Source organism: Paramormyrops kingsleyae, chromosome 24 (assembly GCF_048594095.1).
Source record: "Paramormyrops kingsleyae isolate MSU_618 chromosome 24, PKINGS_0.4, whole genome shotgun sequence".
NCBI lineage: Eukaryota > Metazoa > Chordata > Actinopteri > Osteoglossiformes > Mormyridae > Paramormyrops > Paramormyrops kingsleyae.
The window spans coordinates 13,791,842-13,811,886 of record NC_132820.1 but is presented as its reverse complement, the minus strand read 5'-3'; the positions used below and the strand labels follow the sequence as shown (position 1 = coordinate 13,811,886).

Genomic DNA, 20,045 nt, shown 5'->3' with positions numbered 1-20,045 from the left:
GAGAGGGGGGGTACAGGGTCTGCCATGTTCTGGCTGTGAAATCACTGGCAGCAGGTGAATACAGTATGTGTACAGTGGCTGTCAAAGGCATAGACACCCCCACTGCAACTGTGGCTGACCTAAAGCTTTTTAAGTAATTTTCTAGAAAAAGTTCCCCTTCTTCTCCAGACAAATGCAGCTGACATTGTATGTTTTCATTTCAGCCTTTACATAAATAGAAGGTTACATTTCAATAAATGCAGATTTATGATTTTAAGCAATGTGATTATTACATGTGAATCCTCCTGTAACATATTCAGACCAATGAAACAGTTTCCACTGCAGTTGTCAGCCATCATTCTGCCAGGTGTCCCTAAACCGACTAGTAACTCTGAAAGGAGGAGATGTGAACATCCCCAGCAGCTATTGCAGGCCTGTCAGGCTGTGTTAGTTCTCATTCCACCCTGCTGATGTCTGGCTTGTTTTGTATTAAAACTGAAGAAATTATTAAGTTAGATGTCAATTGGAACAAAATATATGGATGCAACACAACTTACAGTAATTCTGTTTGAGACCTTAGCACATGAACATTTTAAATGCTGTGGTCCACACAGATCTGTACAGTACAGTGAGAACTGATTACAGGAGTGATTCCTCTCTCATAGCTGACAGGCGGCTGATGTGACACAAGAAGGTGCCCATGCAGCAGGTACCCAAGATAAAAGTGTATTTTATTTGGTGTAATTACACCTGAGGAAATGTTCCTCTGCTGTGAAAATTCCAGCCCATGTATCGACTCTAGTACACAGCAGAACAAAACTAAGGGAATATAACAATTTTAAAATAAAACTGGCACCAGAGCATAATATCCACTTTTCTGAAAAACAAAAAGCATAAAAACCAAATAAAAGATGAAATCTATACATGCCTAGTGGGAATGAAATGGTGTGAGTGCAGCAGTTCGCTTGTCTGACTTGCCTTGCACCTGTCATACTTTGTATTAAAGTACCAGTTTAGTATTTGAACTGTCAAATAGGTCTGACCTCAGATCTGATCTCTTGTTTACAATGTGGAATACCCAGTAATAATGACCTCAGTATCTCCAGTTTACAGTGTGGTATACCCAGTAATACTGACCTCAGTATACCCAGTTTACACTGGGAATCCCCCAGTCCAGCAGAGAGCAACTTCACTCCTGAATCCTGCAGGTCATTGTCACTCAGGTCCAGCTCTCTCAGGTGTGAGGAGTTTGTTCTAAGAGCTGAAGCCAGCACCTCACAGCATTTCTCCGTGAGATTACAGCTGTCCAACCTGGAAAAGAAAACATTTTAAGACACAGCCATATACACAACATATACATTGCTAATAGTACTGTGTAGTATTCAATTTCAATAAAAAATTTTTAACAACAGTCATTGTTACGTGTGTATGCATGTGTGTGTGTGTGTATGTGTGTATTCACGTGTGTGGTTGCGAGATCATTGTAATTTGGTCCGATCGCGCGTGTTCTGTCATTTGATCCTACCTACCTAAAAAAAAAAAAAAAAGATCCTACCTATCAAAACCTACCAAAGGCTACTGCACACTCGCACGGCCATTTCAGTTTTTGTGGCTGCATGCCCATAAATTCGTCCTACCGCCACGTCTTTCTCGATGATTAGCAGCTAAGTGAGAGCATGGTTAGTAGATCCCCAAGTACAGCTCAATTAATTTTACATAGTTGAAAAGTGTTTTTTGCCATAACTGAAGCTGTGAAGTGTAATCAAGACGCGTAAACGATTATGCAGCTCTTTAACAATGCTTGAAGGTCACATTTTGACATTCCCCATCCATGTTGTCCAGCAAGTTAATTTAACCCAAAAACCTGCCGTGATACACCAAACATACACACATCAGCATAGCTTTACTCATTTTATAAATTAATTTGTTTTAATCCCACCAGCTTACAACTACATGGTTTTAAAAGTAAAATAAAATCATCTGTTATTGCATGCTAATTGTGAGATTTTTGCAAGAAAAAGTAGAACTGGGTTAGGGTTAACTCACTGCATGTGGCGTTCGTTGGACTTTTGCTTACTATAATTAAGGCATATATCGATCGATTGATGTTTTGAAACACTTTATAAAATTTACATTATGTCGACTTTTTGTATATGTGCTAGCAAGCAAAAAAACTACGCATATTTTAGTTATGGAAAAGAAGAGGAGTGACATCTTTGACTATATGTCTTCGGGAAAATATCCTTCGGGATATGATAAATCCCAAAGACAAAATCTGCGGAGATACGCGTCAAGGTTCAAGATGAAAGGTTAGTATTATGGTAACAAAAGTTAGTGTTATGTTTCTTTTCTATTAACACTGACATTAAATGGTTTTTTATATTTTTTTATGTAGATGGAGAACTCCTCTTCGGTAACAGATGGGTGGTTTAGGAGAAACAGGAAGCAAGAAAGGCTGTTTGAGGAGTTTCATTCGTCCCCAATTGGGGGACATACTGGGATAATAAAGACAAGAATGGCCATATGTTCCTGGGTATGTATTTGTCCCTGAAAATAATTACGTGAGCAACATACTGTATCATAATCATGTTTAAAATGTGTGTTTTGTTTGAAGGTTTTGGAATGTGATAGTTGCCAAAAAGTTGGAAAACCTCTGGCTGATGTGCAACCACTGCAGTGTATTAAGGTAAACACTTCCACAACATCATATCAATAGCAGTCAGGTAATGTATGACCTATATCCATTGATACATGCTATTGCTTTGATAGGTGTCTGAGGTCTGGGAACTTATTGGGATTAATATAACTGGACCGCTTCCAAAAACAGCAGATGGATTCCAGTACATATTAACAGCAACAGACTACTTTTCAAAGTGGGCTGAGGCCTTCCCCAGGAAAACCAAGTCTGCTGCTGAAGTTACCAGACGTCTGTGCACATTTACATACCGCCATGGAGAGTCCTAAAGGACTAAAAGGAATTCTTTCAGGTTAGGGTAGAGAATTTGTAAATGAAGTAAGTTTGATGGTTAATGGGAATATATTTGACCAGTTGTCTCAAACTATATCTATATCTATATATTATTAATGATATATTATTAATTACTTTTATCTTCATGAGGCTCAACCAAAGTACAGTGGTACCTCGGTTCTCAAACTTAATCCGTTCGAATCCTAAAAAGTTCGAGATCTGATCGAATTTTTCCCATAAGAAATAATGGAAAACCAATTAATTGGTTCCCGGCCCCCCAAAATTACACCTAAATAAGTTTTTTTTAAGCATTTAAGCACAAAATGAACAGGATAAAACAAGAAGAGCATTGTTTTCTTAATGGCTTCCAAACCGATAAAGATCTTATCCCAACATTACCCCTGTCCTGCCCCGATCGTCCGCTCCTTCCGTGTGCCACGCCCCCTCGTTAACCTCGTGTGGGATAAAATTGTGCACCTAGCACTTTTAGGGTGCACAAATTTGTGTGCGCCTGCATTTTTCAAAGGACAAGCCCTGCTGTATTAAGTCTGCGTTTCAGTTTGTTTCCCCAGTCCGGTCATTGGGTGCGTTCAACTTGCTTACAGCGCTGGCTTAAAGCAACGTATTCGAGAAGGGTCCAGCTGCAGACGCCTGTAGAGTGGAGCTCCACCGGAAATACGTCACCTCCACAGGAAATACATGATTTTAAGGGGCGTAAAGTGGAGCTCCACAGGAAACACGTGACCAAACTGTGTGTTACAGCGCAATTTCAGTTGTAAAATTCTCAAAAAGTATGTTTTTGTTCATTTATACGCTAGAGAAATTATTATATATATATATACACATATATATATATATCTGGTCTGATCTAGTTTGTGGAATATATATATTGGTCATAAGATGAGCAGTTATAAACATGCCATACATACGCAATTGCTATTATGTTACTTTCCATACACATTACTAATATATATATTGGTCTTGCCTTATCAGCGCAAATGCACATAAAATACGTACGCATTTACACTGTCACAGCAATCGATTGCCGCACGTATCGCTTTTAAAGGTGAATGCGTACTTGCGTACCAGTTATATGCAGCCCTGTATGTGTTGTATAAATGATGATCAACATGTAACAATTATATTCAATCAACTGCTAAATTTATTTAGACAGCAACAACAAACAGAATTAAATAAAAAAAAAAATCAATCAACACACTCATGTGCCAGTAATTTAATCTTTCTCATAACAGACAGAATTAACCCGGAGGCCCCGCTGGTCAACACAGGCATGTAAAAATAATTCCATGTCACGTGTTTCCTGTGGAGCTCCACTTTACGCCCCTTAAAATCACGTATTTCCTGTGGAGATGACGTATTTCCGGTGGAGCTCCACTCTACAGGCGTCTGCAGCTGGACACTCTTGACGTATTCTGATCCTGACGCAATGCATTACGGTGAGATGCATTGCGACCTCTCACCCGGCTGCACAAACTGGAACCGCCTCCGTGACGACACACCTTTGCCCTTATTGGCTGAAGAATTTAGTTACACGCATGACGTTTGTATCCCTGGCAGTTCCGATGCGTAATCCAGTGTTGCCAATTTAGCGACTTTGTTGCTATATATAGCGAGTTTTTAGACCTCTCTGGCGACTCGTTTTCAAAAAAGCAACTAGCGACAAATCTAGCGCCTTTTTCTAGTGTTATTGGAGACTTTTGGACTTTTGCACGTATCGTTCTTACTCTCCTCACCGAGCAGCGGGTGCTGCCGTGGGCTCCCCTCCCGTCCCAAAGCATTCACAGGCGGACAGTTCTCACGCAGCAGCCCCGCCCAGCTGCAGTCAGAGCAGGAGATGTTTACCTTTCCGCGTCCAGACTGCAAATGAACTACGCATGCGCGAAGCCACCACTGGCTGATCCTGCCCTGGCTTATTGCCAAAAACTCCGCCAAGTAAACAATTAAATGACAGTTTTTAAGAATAAGTAATTCCGCCAGAGTGTCTCTTTGGGGTCACTTTTGCCGGTCCCAAGCCCGGATATAGGAGGAGGGTTGGAATTATGATATAAAAAAACAAGAATCGACAGAAGAGAGTTCATTTGCAGTTCTAAACGTATTTAGGGTGGTTTTTAACCACCTTTTGTCTCTCCCACGACATTATTCCTCTCTCCTACAGAGTCCATTATAATTACATGCACATCATGCAAATTAGGCGATGGCGTTATTTAGCGACTTCTAGCGACTTTTAGGACAACCAATAGCGATTTTCCTTGCTGAGGAGTTGGCAGCAGTGGCGTAATTTTCTATTTCTCCCGAATATCACGTAAAGCAGTGAGAAATGGTTTTCAGTTAATTTACCGGGTAAAATAAAGTTTAAATAAATGACATAAATGCTCTAATAGTACACGTAAGTTAGTGGTTTATTTATTGTTAGTTACTGTAATATTGCCCTGCTTTATTTGGTTAATCGTCCAGTCTGAAGAAGGCATTCAAGTAAGAATTGCATTGTAGTATGACTCATTTCCTGGCGCGTACAATTTATATTAGGTCAGCGTTCACGGTTCGACTTCTGATATTCAGATCGAGTTCTAGGTCAAACTGGTTTGTTCGACTTTCAAGAAATTCGAGTTCTAGTGAGTTCGAGAACTGAGGTACCACTGTATTTGTGAAATGCTCTGCATATGAAGGAGCGTCACAGTGGCATATCATCCCCAAACATATGCCTTGAATGAAAAAACAAATGATAACATCTAAAGGTACTTATTACTGTTAGAATATTTATATGTCACATACTCAGTTATACATGTATTACATGTCAAATGTTGTGGGCGCACCAGAGGAACTGAACCTTTTTAGTCCCTTCAGGAACTCCAGTTGATAATCTGATCAACTAACCCTGTGTCTGATATGAGATGTGAGTGACGTCTTGTAGCATAGTTCTTGTTGGTGCGTAAGCTAACTGCAATATCAGTTTCACAAAGTTCCTTGTTTGTAGTTCCTTAAAAAAAACAGTATTACACAAAAGGACCTAAAATGAAATACTTGTTCCTATGCACCAGAAAGTGGAACTATGTATAGGGACAAATAACAACAATTTTTAAAAATGTATTTATTTATTTACATTTTAGAGCTCTCACGAAAATTGTAAATGAGCAGCTGAATGAATGGGACATCTATCTGAAGGCTACGCTATTTTCACTGAGGTCCAAGATCCACACCACCACAAAGCTCTCACCATGCCGCCTGAGCTAATCAGCTAAATGAATACTAAATGGCAGTGTTCCCTCAAAAGTTGGCGGTTGCTTTGGCACAAACTCCACTTTTCCTGTTAAGCTATCAGTGTTCTTGGCCATTTGCTCATTTGTTGCAGGTTTGACCTGCCCTGTTTGTTCATTGATACCTTCCTGTATTTTCTGGTTGATGCTTTTTGGTTGACCAGTTAGTTGGTCTTTTTTGCATGTTTGACCTGGCCTACCTATACATTGATGCCTTTTTCAGAGTGTTTCCTACTTAGTGGACTTTTGGTGACCCCCCCCCCCCCCTCCCCACAAGGTTTTAACTTCATCAGCCAAAGGAAAATCACTAGTGCCAAATTTATAATTGAGAAGAATAATACTTTGACATTTCAGATCTTCCAGAATTTATTAGCTATTTATCAAACGACTGTTGAACAAGCAGAAAATAATCTTCTACCTGTCCAATTAGGTGACTAGGAACTGCTGGAATGTCAAGGTAAGAGCAGACTCCAATGGGCTGGAAAGTGAATGTTGATTTGCCAGTCTTTCAGTGTCTGAGCATGCAGACATTTCTCACATTTCATTGCATATTAAGGAAAAATACAGAATAGAGCAGACTTGTATTACCTTAGTATTTAATTTAGTTAAATATTGTTTCTCAAGAGCCAGTGAGGTCATTATCAACATGGGTCAGTTCTAACACAATGCACAGCCCTTTAAAGCACTCATTCATTTTTCAGTGAACAACTGTGTAAATGTTTCCACTGCAGTTTGTTTTACTCTCCTAAAATCCACACAGACTTGTACAATATACACACAGTACTGTGCAAAAGTCTTGGGCCGTCAAGGAAAATGATGTTCAAATGATCATGTTGATGTAGAAGTATATTATGTCTGTTAAAGCTTGCCAGCTTAGTCATTTCAGAACCTCTCCTATAGTCACCACAGTATTTGCAGCAACCATCCAATACACCCATGTATTTTTTTAATTGACCAGTAACACAGGGCTTGTCCTTTGAAAAATGCAGGCGCACACAAATTTGTGCACCTAAAAAGTGCTAGGTGCACTATTTTTTTTGTGCACCCTAAAAGTGCTAGGTGCACAATTTTACCTTTTTGTGCGCCTAAAATGTGGTTGGACCTTGGTGCAATGGGTCAAAATGTACTTGTATTTGTACATATTTCTGTTTTTTGTAGTCCTAGTGTTAGTTGAGAATTTTGTCCTAGTTTTAATGCTTTAACATATTTTGTAGAAACCCATTTAAAGTGAATCACTTTTTATTGGTGAATAAAATTTGCAATTCAGAATTCAGTATTTTTTGTCCTCAATTTGCATAACACTTGCTGCAGAAGGCTCAGAGAGGAAGGGCACCATAATATTTCTGCTAAAGCAGATATAATGGGTGGTGGCCTCATTGGTTTTAGACCACAACTTGCGATAAAAGAACAAATCAAATCACTTTGTTCATTTAATATTAAGATTTTCATTAAGCTTAATTTTTAGAATCCCACCACGATCAAGGCTGGTATGGCACTGATATTAGTCTTTACCACATTTCATTATCTGTATTTTTGAGGTGTCTGTTGTATGTTAAATGATGTGGGCAGTGTTTTCTTATATCCCTGAAGTAATCTCATTTGTAAAGATACAGAAGATCCAAATGATCTTCCTGGAAAGAGCAGACTTATAAAAGAAACAAAATGATTGGTTTTCCATAGCAAATTACTCCCAGCCAATGCCTTCTCTAGGTAAATCTCCCCACCTGGTCCTTGGCTGGAACGCAAGAGCCATTTTGGTGGTTTTTATTCTCTTGCCTTATTCATCACAATCGTGGTGGATTAAAAAAAAATCTATTAAGTCAAAAACAGTACTGTTATGCTATGCAAATATACATCCAGCACCATTGGTCTACAGTGGAGTGGGTGGTACCAGGAGCTGCACAGAAAAGGGTATCACAACTGTCCTAACACTTTTCCCACATATGTTAATCATCCAAAGGCAGGACTGGCAGTCAAACATACTCCCACACTATTAATTTATAAACACCAATCTGGAGACACGTTCTGTACATCTTCGAGTTTTTTCTGTGACAACAACATGCTCCCAGCTCTCTAATCTTCAAGACAGCAAAACTTTAATAAAAAATAAGAAAAAGCTGTAAGGTCCTGTTTGGTCAGAGTCTTTCTCATGATGGTGGGTAAATCTGAGATGGCTCTTCAGATCCTCATGATGTCTTGTTCGCATATTAAAATGGGGCAGATATGTGGAGGTGGAGACTCTTTGACAACACTCTAGGTTGTAAATTGAACACTATAAGAGTTAATAAATATTAACACTTTAAAAACAACACTCACTGCACACTGAAAAGTGTTAAAGGTAACACTGAATGTTGTGGTCACATATAGACACCATGCAGTGTTAATTTAACACTGGCACATTTGCTGTGTGGCATAGGGTAACCCTGACATACATGTACATGAATACATTACCATGATTTCTCATGCATGCATTTTGTACAGGTCATATGCGTGGTGTGTGTGTGTACATTCTAATCGATCTTATCTACGGACATAATAAATGCTGTACTACGACGCCAGTTAAGAAGTTGGTTAGTTAAATCGGTGTTAACCCTCTCAAGGCAGGCGTTGCTGATTTGCAACAGTTAAAAACTAACTACCTTATTACCCCAGATACATAATTTATGAGTTTTTTTTACTCAAAAGTACCACTGCAGGTCTTGGTTGTCCTTTAGCAACAAAAACTCAATTTGAGCCTGAAAGGGTTAACTGCATTGGAGTTTGTGCGCGTTCACATATGTAGAGCATGTTCGGCAACGCAAGGCACCGTTTGACGCATAGCGCGATCTCTATGTTTCACGGAGGAAGACTGCATGCTGATTACGCAAGGTTATGAGGAGTTTAAATCAACGCTGTAAAGAAAGTCCAATACCACTGCAGCCAACAAAAGCAGGCAGGCTTATTAGCAACGTATTGACGACGGAGAAAATGCATACGTACATTTTCAAGGTCATAAAACGTGGTCTAAAATATCTCACGACCGAGTATTAGACAATGAAGTGTTTTCTGAAAAGAATTGAAATACTGTTAATACTGTAATTACAGAGGCTAACAGATGCGACACAATTCAGAAGTCACCTATCATATGTTGCTAAGTAATGTAATGCTCCCTGAAGTTCCATTACTGTAATGTTACTCATAATGTAAACCTATACAATATTAACAATAACTGATACGATTTCAAATGAAATAGTAGTATAAATACATCATGTCTTTTTTATTGATAGGCGCGCATTTCTTTGCGCAGCTCTTCACCATTTTAGGCGCGTGATGGCGTGCACGCGCAATTGCGCACCTTAAAGGACAAGCCCTAACACATCTCATAACTCAATACCTCATTGACTTTTCTTAATCAGTTAAATTAGTGAATTAAGTGAGCTGGTGGTGAAACTTTACAAATACATGGAATGGCTGAGGTGCCCCTGAGGAGAGGTTTGGGAACTGAAGCAGTGTTCATCTAGCAATCCAGCAAGATGTCAGTAACTTTTTGGAGAACATAAGAAATGACTGTTAGTTATTATTGTTATAGAACAAATAAATGAAGACTGTGCGTGTGTGTATGTATAAACTATAGGTAGCATATTCTGATAACCCAGATACAGCCATCAGAACATCTGATATGTACAGTATCTGAGCTATCAGAATATGATGTGGTTTATTGGCCATTAAAGTTTCATAATATCTAAACAATTTAATTACTGATGGTAGTATGTTCTGATGGGTGCATCTGGGCTATCAGAATCCGCTACTTGTAGATTATGTCCATTTCAGTGTCATAATTAATGTTTAAACAGGTTAATTACTGATGGTAGTATGTTCTGATGGGTGTATCTGAACTATCAGAATCCACTACCTGTAGATTAATTATGACACTGTGATGGACATAATGTTAAAACAGGTTAATTACTGATGGTAGTATGTTCTGGCAGGATTCCAGGTAGGATTGTTTGATAGTGCAGCAAAAACCGATAGATGTTGCTATAAATACATGCTGCAGTAGGAAATTCTGACAAGGTAGGAAAATTTGATAGAACACCGGTCCAATGAGGCACTACTGAGGCGTTTGGTAATGCAATGGAAATGTTACTTTTTGTTTTTTTTATTACATCACTACCCTCAGTCATTATAAAATTTGGGTCCCAGATTATCAAAAACAAATCCAGCCCAGGTATTAACCGACAAAGCGAAATAAATTGTATATTTTACATATTTTAAACAATGTTAATATGTTACTGCCAGACAAGATACATTTTCAAATCCTTACTTACAGAGCTGTCCTAGATGTCTTGACCACAGGCAGCAGCCTCCAATGCTCCTTATCTGATCTGACAAATTTCTTCAGATCAAACACATCCAGCTCCTCATCTGACATCAGCATCACAAACGCCAGAGCTGAATACTGTGCAGGTGAGAGGTCTTCTGCTGAAAGGCTTCCTGAATTCAGGTATCTTTGTACTTCCTCTACTATAGAATTGTCACCCAGCTCAGTCAGACAGTGGAACAGGTTGATGGTCCTTTCTGGAGATAAATTGTCCTTTATTTTCCCCTTGATGTATTTAGTTGTTTCTTTAATGTCATATGAGCTGGTTCTTGTCTCTCCCAGTAGCCTTTGTAAAAGAGTCTTACTGGAGTCTGTTGAGAGGCCCAGTAGGAAGCGGAGGTAGAGGTCCAAGTGTCCATTCTTGCTCTTTAATGCCTGATCCACTGCAGTCTTCAGCAGGTCAGCTGATGAGTTTGACAGAAACTTGCATAAAGCAGCGAGATACTCCTGGATGCTCAGATGCACAAAGCAGTACACCTTCTCCTGATACAGCCCATACTCCTCTTTAAAGACTTCTGTACACACTCCAGAGTAAACTGAAGCTTCAGTGACATCAATGTCATTCTCTGTCAGATCTTGCTCATAAAATATGAGATTGCCTTTCTCAAGGTTATCAAAAGCCAGTTTACCAAGTTTTAACAGGAATTTCTTGCTGTATTCCTTAAGCTTAGTTTCACTATTTTTCATGTACTTGTCATTTTTTAAACTTGTCTGAAAGATCAAGAAGTGTGTGTACATTTGAGTCAGAGTCCTTGGAATTTCTCCCCTGTCAGTTTCATTAAAAAGCTTCTCAAGGACAGTGGCTGAAATCCAGCAGAACACAGGTATGTAGCACATGATGAAGAGGCTCCTTGATGATTTCACATGTGTGATAATCCTGCTGGCCAGACACTGATCACTGAATCTCCTCCTGAAATACTCCTCCTTCTGGGCATCACCAAACCCTCGCATCTCTGTCACCTGGTGGACACACTCAGGAGGTATCTGATTGGCTGCTGCTGGCCGGGAGGTTATCCAGAGGAGAGCGGATGGGAGCAGATTCCCCTTAATGAGGTTAGTCAACAGCACATCCAGTGACATTTTCTTTGTTACATCAAACCAGCTCTCATTGTTCTGAAAATCTAGAGGAAGGCGACATTCATCCAGCCCATCAAAGATGAACAAGACTTTGTACCTAAACAGCTCAGTGGGTTCAACTGATTTGAGATCAGGGACAAAGTGGTGAAGCAGTTCAATCAGACTGTATTCATCCTTAATCAAATTCAGGTCCCGGAAAGGAAGAGCAAATATGAAGTGAACATCCTGGTTTGCTTTTCCTTCTGCCCAGTCTAGAATAAATTTCTGCACAGAGACTGTTTTCCCGATACCTGCCACCCCTTTAGTGAGTACAGTTCTGATAGGTGTCTCACGCCCACATAAGGGTTTAAATATATCATTGCACTTGACTGTAGTATCTTCTGTTTGCCTTTTCTTGGATGCTGTTTCAATCTGTCTCACTTCATGTTCATCACTGACTGCTCCAGTTCCACCTTCAGTTATGTAGAGTTCTGTGTAAATTTCATTGAGAAGTGTTGGCTGTCCTTCCTTAGCTTTCCCTTCAAATACACACTCACATTTCTGCTTCAGGGTCCCTTTGATTCTGCACTGACATTGTAACAGAAGATGCCCTGAAATGAAAAAACACATTTTTTACTGATATAAACAAAACTAAATCAAATTAAATTAAATGATAAACTGAAATGTAATACATGTTTTTTTCCATATACTATTTTTTTGAGGCAAAACAAACACACACAGAATGAGATTTAGCTCTTACTTTTCTCCAGCATATCGGCGAGATCATTTTGCTTCATGGTCCTCAGGATGTACAGTGTGATCTTCAGAGCTCCCTCTCTACCACAGGTCGTCTGCATCTGACCATCACTGTCCAGGTCATTGTCCTCCTCCAGCTGAGGCTCAGAACATTCTGGGTAATTTTGATCTAGGCACCTCGTGATCTTCTTTAGCTCGTCCTTCAGGAACCTCACAGCATTTTCCTCTAGTGACTAAAATACACCATCACAGTTAATTGTTGCTATTTGAGCCAAACCATTTCATAGTTTCATTTGTAATTGCAGGTTTGAATGTCTTTCCTTTAACATGATTAGTTTCTTACTGTACAGCTGTATAAAATATAAGCCAATTCACACAACACTTCAGAAAATATATTTCAGCAATGAATACAAACCTTCAGTATGGAATATAGACCCAGTTTATCCTGTAGATCTGAATTGCATCCTTCCATTTGGTCTCTGTGAATAAGGCAGAAATATAAAGATCTCAAATCTACACAAGTGTAACAGAAAGTCTGTAATGGTCCCCATTAAAAGTGCTCTTGCTGCTGACACAGAATAACCTAGTGGTGTATTTTAATGTGTAAAAATGTAAGGTGTCATTCTAAACTTTACTCATTAGGGCAGCTTCATAACATCAATCTTCTCATAACAGCAGAAGAGAACCAGTGACATCCTGCTCCACCACACAGAGATACGGCAGACAGGACGGACAGTTTGATATGTAGCCCTTTGTATTCAATGGCTTTCAGAGGGAGTAACTTGATTTCAAACAGATTTCAGCTTAATTAGCAGAGCTAACTAACAATATTCATTCACCATCCTCAGGCAGCAAACTGAGTAAATATCCTGAGAATTTATGATGGTCTCTGACAGCTCAATATCAACATTTTTACAAACAATAGACCTTAAAAAAAAGTGTTTATTTTCTGTCCATGCTTAAATTGTTGATGCACTGTAAAAATATTTCCTCCATTCATTTAAAAACTCTATCTAAATTAGAAAGAAATGCTATACATCTGGATTGACAAATAAAATCAAATTGGTACAACTAATATCAACTAATGCAGCCAACAACAGTTATATTGTTAAAATTAATGTAAAATTAACTACACATTAATGGATGTAAAATTAACTACACAGTTATGAATGGTAAATTAACTACACAGTTATGCCAACACCATGTGTAATTGTCATACATAAACAACTATACTGGACAGACAACTAAATTGAGCAAATGATAAACTCAGTTTATCATCAGACGGACAGCACAGTATTATTCTATTATATAAATATACCAGTATTTCTTACATCATAAATTAAGTTCAGCCAGGCAGACAGACCTTTATTGTCACTATTACAGAAACAGTGAAATAATAGTTCAGCAGCTTTCTGTTTAGCAATATAAGTTAAAGTAATAAATAAGAAATAAGAACAACATACAAAAAGAAGCAGCCATCCTCTTACAGTGTGAGTGTCTGAGTACAATGTGTTTGAAATGTACAGGGATGCCGTGAAAATCCTCCTGAGCTTTTAAGCCACCCCTGCAACATAAGGGATGATAACACTCTTACGTTTGTTCTCTTCCCTGTCAGTTGTAGCAGTGCTACACATTTCACACCAGGCAACACACTGAGACAGAAACTGGTCCACCTCAAAGACAAAACACCCAGACACAAACAGAGCAGCGTAGTATATGCAGTTCAGTGCAGTGAGGAATGTACAGATCTGTACACAGGAGAAACCAAACAGCAGCTCAATAAACACATGGCACGGCACAGAAGAGCCAACCAATCAGGACAAGACTCAGCAGTTCACCTACACTGTAAAAAAAAAAAATGTTCAGCCAACTCAAAAATTCAAGGCAAAATGCTGCGATAACATTTTTGAGTTAAGTCAACTCAGTTACAAAAGTTCAACAAATTACCTATAGACAGAGGTTCAGCTAACTTTGACTTAAGAGTTAAGGCAACACTAATACAAGTTAGATTAACCTACACTGTAAAAAAATGTTCAGTCAACTCAAAAATTCAAGGCAACATGCTGCAATACATTTTTGAGTTAAGTCAACTCAGTTACAAAAGTTCAACAAACCTATAGACAGAGGTTCAGCTAACTTTGACTTAAGACTTAAGGCAACACTAATACAAGTTAGATTAACCTAGGTACAAAGTTTCAATAAACTTAGATTGTTAAATTGTCAACACTATTTTGCAAGTTCTATTAACATAGGTTCAGAGGTTTATTCAACTTTGTTTGAGGAGTCAAGTTAAATTTAAATAAACCTGCCTTGCTTAGGTGACATTTTAAGAGTTACTGTTTTCATTAACTTTTTTAAATAGCAAGATTCAACTGTAATATTTCAAGTTGCCTTGTTTAGAGTACTAAAAAACATATTACTATTAGAACCTACAGGCTAAAAAGGAAACATTGGATCAACTTAAAATATTACTTAATTTTTTCAAACTTTTTTCAAGTTTGGTTAATATATTTTTTTCAAGTCAGTTCAACTTAAAGTAGTCAAGCTAATACATTAGATTTTTGCACTTAAAACCAATAAAACTGCTCATTCTCAACTAATAAATATAATTTGAAAGAACTAAATAACCCAAAAGCCAGTTTACTGCAACAGTCCACTTTATTACAACACATTGTTGCATCCTTGCATAAATAGCTATAAACAAGATACAGTGGCCAGAAACAGTACCTTTTGTCTTTAGACCACAACTTGGATTGAAAACCAATGAAATCATTCTGCTCATTTAATATTCAGATTTTCATTAAGCTTAATTTTTAGAAACCCACCACAATTGAGGATGGTATGGCACTGATATTAGTCTTTGCCACATTTAACAGCTACTGCTTTTGGTTTGATGTATATTAATTGGTCTAAGTGCTGTTGTTCTTATGTGTATGCATCCCCAAGAAATCTTGTTGTGCTTTGCAACACATTCTTTCAAAGTATATCAATTATAGAGGTACATACTGTATGATCTGGATGCATTTCCTAGAGGGTCTTGGCTGTGAATCAAAGCAAATCATTTTCCATATCATTTTCTTTGAACCGTAGAGGATACTCCATCTGAACTACTCACTGGCAAGCAGACTAAAGCCATTTATGTGGTTTTTGTTCTCTTGCCCTATTCATCACAATCATGGTGGATTAAAAAAATCTTAAGTCAAAGACAGTACTATATCATACTATGCAAATATACATCCAGCACCATTGGTCTAAAGGGGAGTGGGTGGTACCAGGAGCTGCACAGAAACTGTCCTGAAACCTTTCCAAATATGTTAATCATCAAAGGGCGGGACCTGCAATCAAATACACCACTACAACATTAAAATACAAATCACTCGGGAGACACACCCAGTACGTTTCCTAGAGTTTTTCATCTGTCTTGATATCAACATGCTATAAAACCACCAAGACCACAGCTCTCTAACCTCTAAGATCAGTCAGAACAGAGCCAGCAAAACTTCAATATAAGACAAAAAAAAAAAAGCTGCAAGGTCCTTTTTGGTCAGAGTCTTTCTCATGATGGTGGGTAAATCTGGGATGGCTCTTCTGATCCTCATGACTTCTTGTGCGCATATTAAAATGGGGCAGCTAAAAAATTAAAGTTGAACACATTAAAGAAAATTATACATCAATCCTACGTGAAAATTTTTTCAGTGAGTTCTAATGGTAATATAAGTTTTTTATTACGCTAAACAAGGCAACTTGAAATATTACAGTTGAATCTTGCTATTTAAAAAAGTTAATGAAAACATTAACTCTTAAAATGTCACCTAAACAAGGCAGGTTTATTTAACCTCCTGAGACCCGACCTATTCATTTATGTCCATTGTAGTGGACATTGTATTTTTGCATTTATTTTTTCACTGATGTTGGGAAACGTATTTATTCTTGTTGTGCACTAAAGAGGACATGCTGTGAAATTAAAATAAGAATAAATTTGAAAAAATCTAAATTGTAAGATGTCTTATTTCCTCCAAAGACAAATAACCTACAATTGAAGGACACTTTTTTCCTTGGGTCTCAGGAGGTATTTAATTTGACTCCTCAAACAAAGTTGACTAAACCTCTGTACCTATGTTAATCGAACTTGCAAAATAGTGTTGACAATTTAACAATCCAAGTTTATTGAAACTTTATACCTAGGTTAATCTAACTTGTATTACAGTGTTGCCTTAACTCTGAAGTCAAAGTTAGCTGAACCTCTGTCTATAGGTTTGTTAAACTTCTGTAATTGAGTTGGCTAGCTTAACTCAAAAATGTTATCGCAGCATGTTGCCTTGAATTTTTGAGTTGGCTGAACATTTTTTTTTACAGTGTACATCTGAAAGACAAGGGCCAGTCCTTTGAAGACCAGGACGTTAAGATTCTGAACCGGGAGGCTGACTGGTTCAAACGAGGTGTGAGAGAAGCAGTTTACTGCAAGAAAACGACCCTCGTTAAACAGAAGAGGCGGCCTTAGGCATAATTCACCCACTTACAATGCTGTTCTTTCAACTCTACCCAGACGGTTTCACAGTCATTCACACCCTGGCCCAGGTGGTCACAGTGACGTACATGAAAGCCAGGGGACACAACAACCCACATGTGACCATCAAGTATTAACGACTTCAGGGCTCCGCAGGGTTTATAAACCTGCTACTCTAACCAGTCAGTCAGAATTGAGAAAGCCCTCTGGATTGAAGGGCGGAATGTTTTCAATGAACTAAACAAGTCCAGTTGCCCTGAATAACCTTTCTTGGGATGAGGGGGGAGAAGAGGTAGCGTCCAGGGTGTGAGGAGTCTTTGATGATACTGGCTCTGTTACTGGTGGAGTCTGCCAGTGTAAATATCCTTGAGGGGGGTTAGGGCCGTTTACATGCACTTTAAAAGTCTGGGTTTAGTCAGACTAACACAATAATTAGTTTTTCTTGGTGTGCATGTAAACATACTGACTGAGATGATTCCTGTGTGAAGTTTTGTTTGTCTTCATCACACCTCAAATCATCACTTCATCATGTGCTGCCGCATGTGCAGGGCATCTGAGCAGCTTATAGGCGGAGAGAAGGCCTATGATGTCATCTACTTAGATTTCCAAAAGGCATTTGATGTTGTCCCCCACAAGAGGCTCTTACTTAAACTCAAAGGGACAGGTATTTTAGGAATTGTAGCGACCTGGATTGATGACTGGTTAACAGATAGGATGCAGCGAGTAGTTATAAGAGGCACAATGTCACAGTGGGCTTGCGTTCATAGTGGGGTACCGCAGGGTTCAATTTTAGGACCACTATTGTTCCTAATTTACATAAATGATATAGACACCAATATATACAGTAAACTGGTGAAATTTGCAGATGACACCAAGGTGGGTGGTGTAGCAGATACTGAACTAGCGGCTCAGCAGCTACAGCGGGATCTTGATTTAATTAGTGACTGGGCCGATAACTGGCAGATGAAATTTAACATAGACAAATGTAAGGTACTCCATGTAGGGAGCAGAAATATAAAGTACAGGTATTTTATGGGACCTACTGAAATAAAGGTAGCTGATTATGAGAAAGACCTTGGTGTGTATGTTGATGCTTCCATGTCTCATTCTCGCCAGTGCGGGGAAGCAATAAAAAAGGCCAATAGGATGTTGGGGTATATCTCCAGGTGTGTGGAGTTTAAGTCAAGGGAGGTAATGCTAAGATTATACAATTCCTTGGGGAGACCTCACCTAGAATATTGTGTGCAGGTTTGGTCACCATATCTTAAAAAGGACATTGCGGCCTTAGAAAAAATGCAGCGTAGGGCCACAAGAATGATTCCTGGTCTTAGAGGAATGTCATATGAGGAAAGGTTAGTTGAGCTAAATCTGTTCAGCCTCAAGCAAAGGAGACTGAGGGGGGACATTATCCAGGTCTATAAGATTCTAACAGGTCTGGATGCTGCTCAGCCAAATGGCTATTTCAATATTAGTTTAAATACTAGAACTCATGACCATAGGTGGAAATTAGAGGGAGAACATTTCAAACTGGATTTAATGAAGCACTTCTTTACACAGCGTGTAGTCAGAGTATGGAATAGTCTTCCTGATAACGTAGTGCAAGCTGAATCCTTGGGTTCCTTTAAATCAGAGCTATAGATAAGATTTTAACAACTCTGAGCTATTAGTTAAGTTCTCCCCAAACGAGCTCGATGGGCCGAATGGCCTCCTCTCGTTTGTATAGTTCTTATGTTCTTACAATGTTCTTACATTCAGGGATGAAATGTGGGAACAGAGCAGCACCCTCAGGGTCATACTTTGCCTTGATAGTGTCACTGCACAGGAGTTTGTAGTACGTATAGTACTTTCCAGTACCGAAATTGCCAAACCAGCTGAGGTACTTTTTTGGTACTTTGATACTTTGGGGTGGGACTTGAAATGCTGTCTTTGGTTATGGTTATGCAAGTAGCCTGCTTCTGAAACACAATACAACTGCCTCTTGAAAAAGTGGCGAAATCAGAAAACAATGATAAACAAAATAAAACAAAAAATAAAAGTAATAATAATGGATATGTGGACAAAGGAAGGACCCAAAGCTTAAATTGCAATTAGAAGAACAGATCAGAACAGATACAACAAGATAGCAGGAACATGGGATAAAATATTTTGTATAATATACTAGGACAGCATGGTATTATTTTATTATTTTGTTGTAAGAAATTGGTGTATTTATATATCAAAAATTAAGTTCAGCATAAATTTTTCACAAATTTGTATAAGCAGCAAGGATCAAAATGATTATGATTGTCAGAGAGAATGTATGCAGTGCTCATGCAAAAACAGTGGAGGTAAACTTTAAACTGAGTTTTAAACATATATTAGATTAATCCTGGCTATATGCCTGACCAACTTCCTCCTGGTCAACAATGACATCCATACTGGTTGCCAGAAGGCAGGCGTCCCAGGGCTCCCCGGCTGCATGGAACACGCTACGATGATCTGGGAACAAATCCAGAGAGCCAGGCACAGCAAGTCGGACCTGCATGTTGTCTGGTTAGACCTCGCAAACGCCTTCGGCTCAGTTCCCCACCAGCTCATCACCTTCGCCCTGGAGTTTTTCTATGTACCACCAAGCATCCAGAAGCTGATAGCAAACTACTTCAATAGCCTATATGTTTGCTACACAACCCGGGACATCACAACTGCCTGGCACCAGCTGGAGAAGGGAATAGCAATGGGATGATCCATCTCTCCCATCCTCTTTACGTCTGCATTCGAGATCATCCTGATAGGTGGGAGACAAATGGTTGGAGGGGCAAAGTCCCAAACAGGCCAAAGACTCCCGCCCATACGGAGTTCCATGGATGATGTCACCACGCTCCTCCAAACAGCAGCGTGCACAGCAAGACTCCTAAAAAGGCTGGAGGAATTGCTAGCATGGGTCCGCATGAAAATCAAGCCCACAAAGTCCCGTAGCCTCTCAATCCGGAAGGGGGTTAGGAATGACAATATCTGTTTCACCATGGATGGCGAAAGGATTCTCCTGGTAGTGGAAGAACCAGTGTGAAGCCTCGGAAGGCTATAGACGGCTGATCTTTCCGACAAGCATATGGCCTTAGCCATTACAACCCAACTCCTGGACGGCCTTCACAAGATCAATCAGTG

At 39.1% G+C, this 20,045-nt stretch overlaps 1 protein-coding gene across 1 annotated transcript in view; it reads right to left on the bottom strand.

Annotated features, from left to right (window-relative positions):
* LOC140582482 (NLR family CARD domain-containing protein 3-like) overlaps nucleotides 1-19,425 on the bottom strand; it is a 35,797-nt gene extending 16,372 nt beyond the window's left edge. The window contains exons 1-3 of the mRNA XM_072706896.1: nucleotides 19,291-19,425; nucleotides 12,399-12,627; nucleotides 10,530-12,249 (exon numbers count right to left, since the gene is read on the bottom strand). Coding sequence (XP_072562997.1) covers nucleotides 10,530-12,249; nucleotides 12,399-12,627; nucleotides 19,291-19,425 — 2,084 coding nt within the window. The remainder of the gene's footprint in view (nucleotides 1-10,529; nucleotides 12,250-12,398; nucleotides 12,628-19,290) is intronic.
* Between the last annotated feature and the right edge of the window lie 620 nt (nucleotides 19,426-20,045).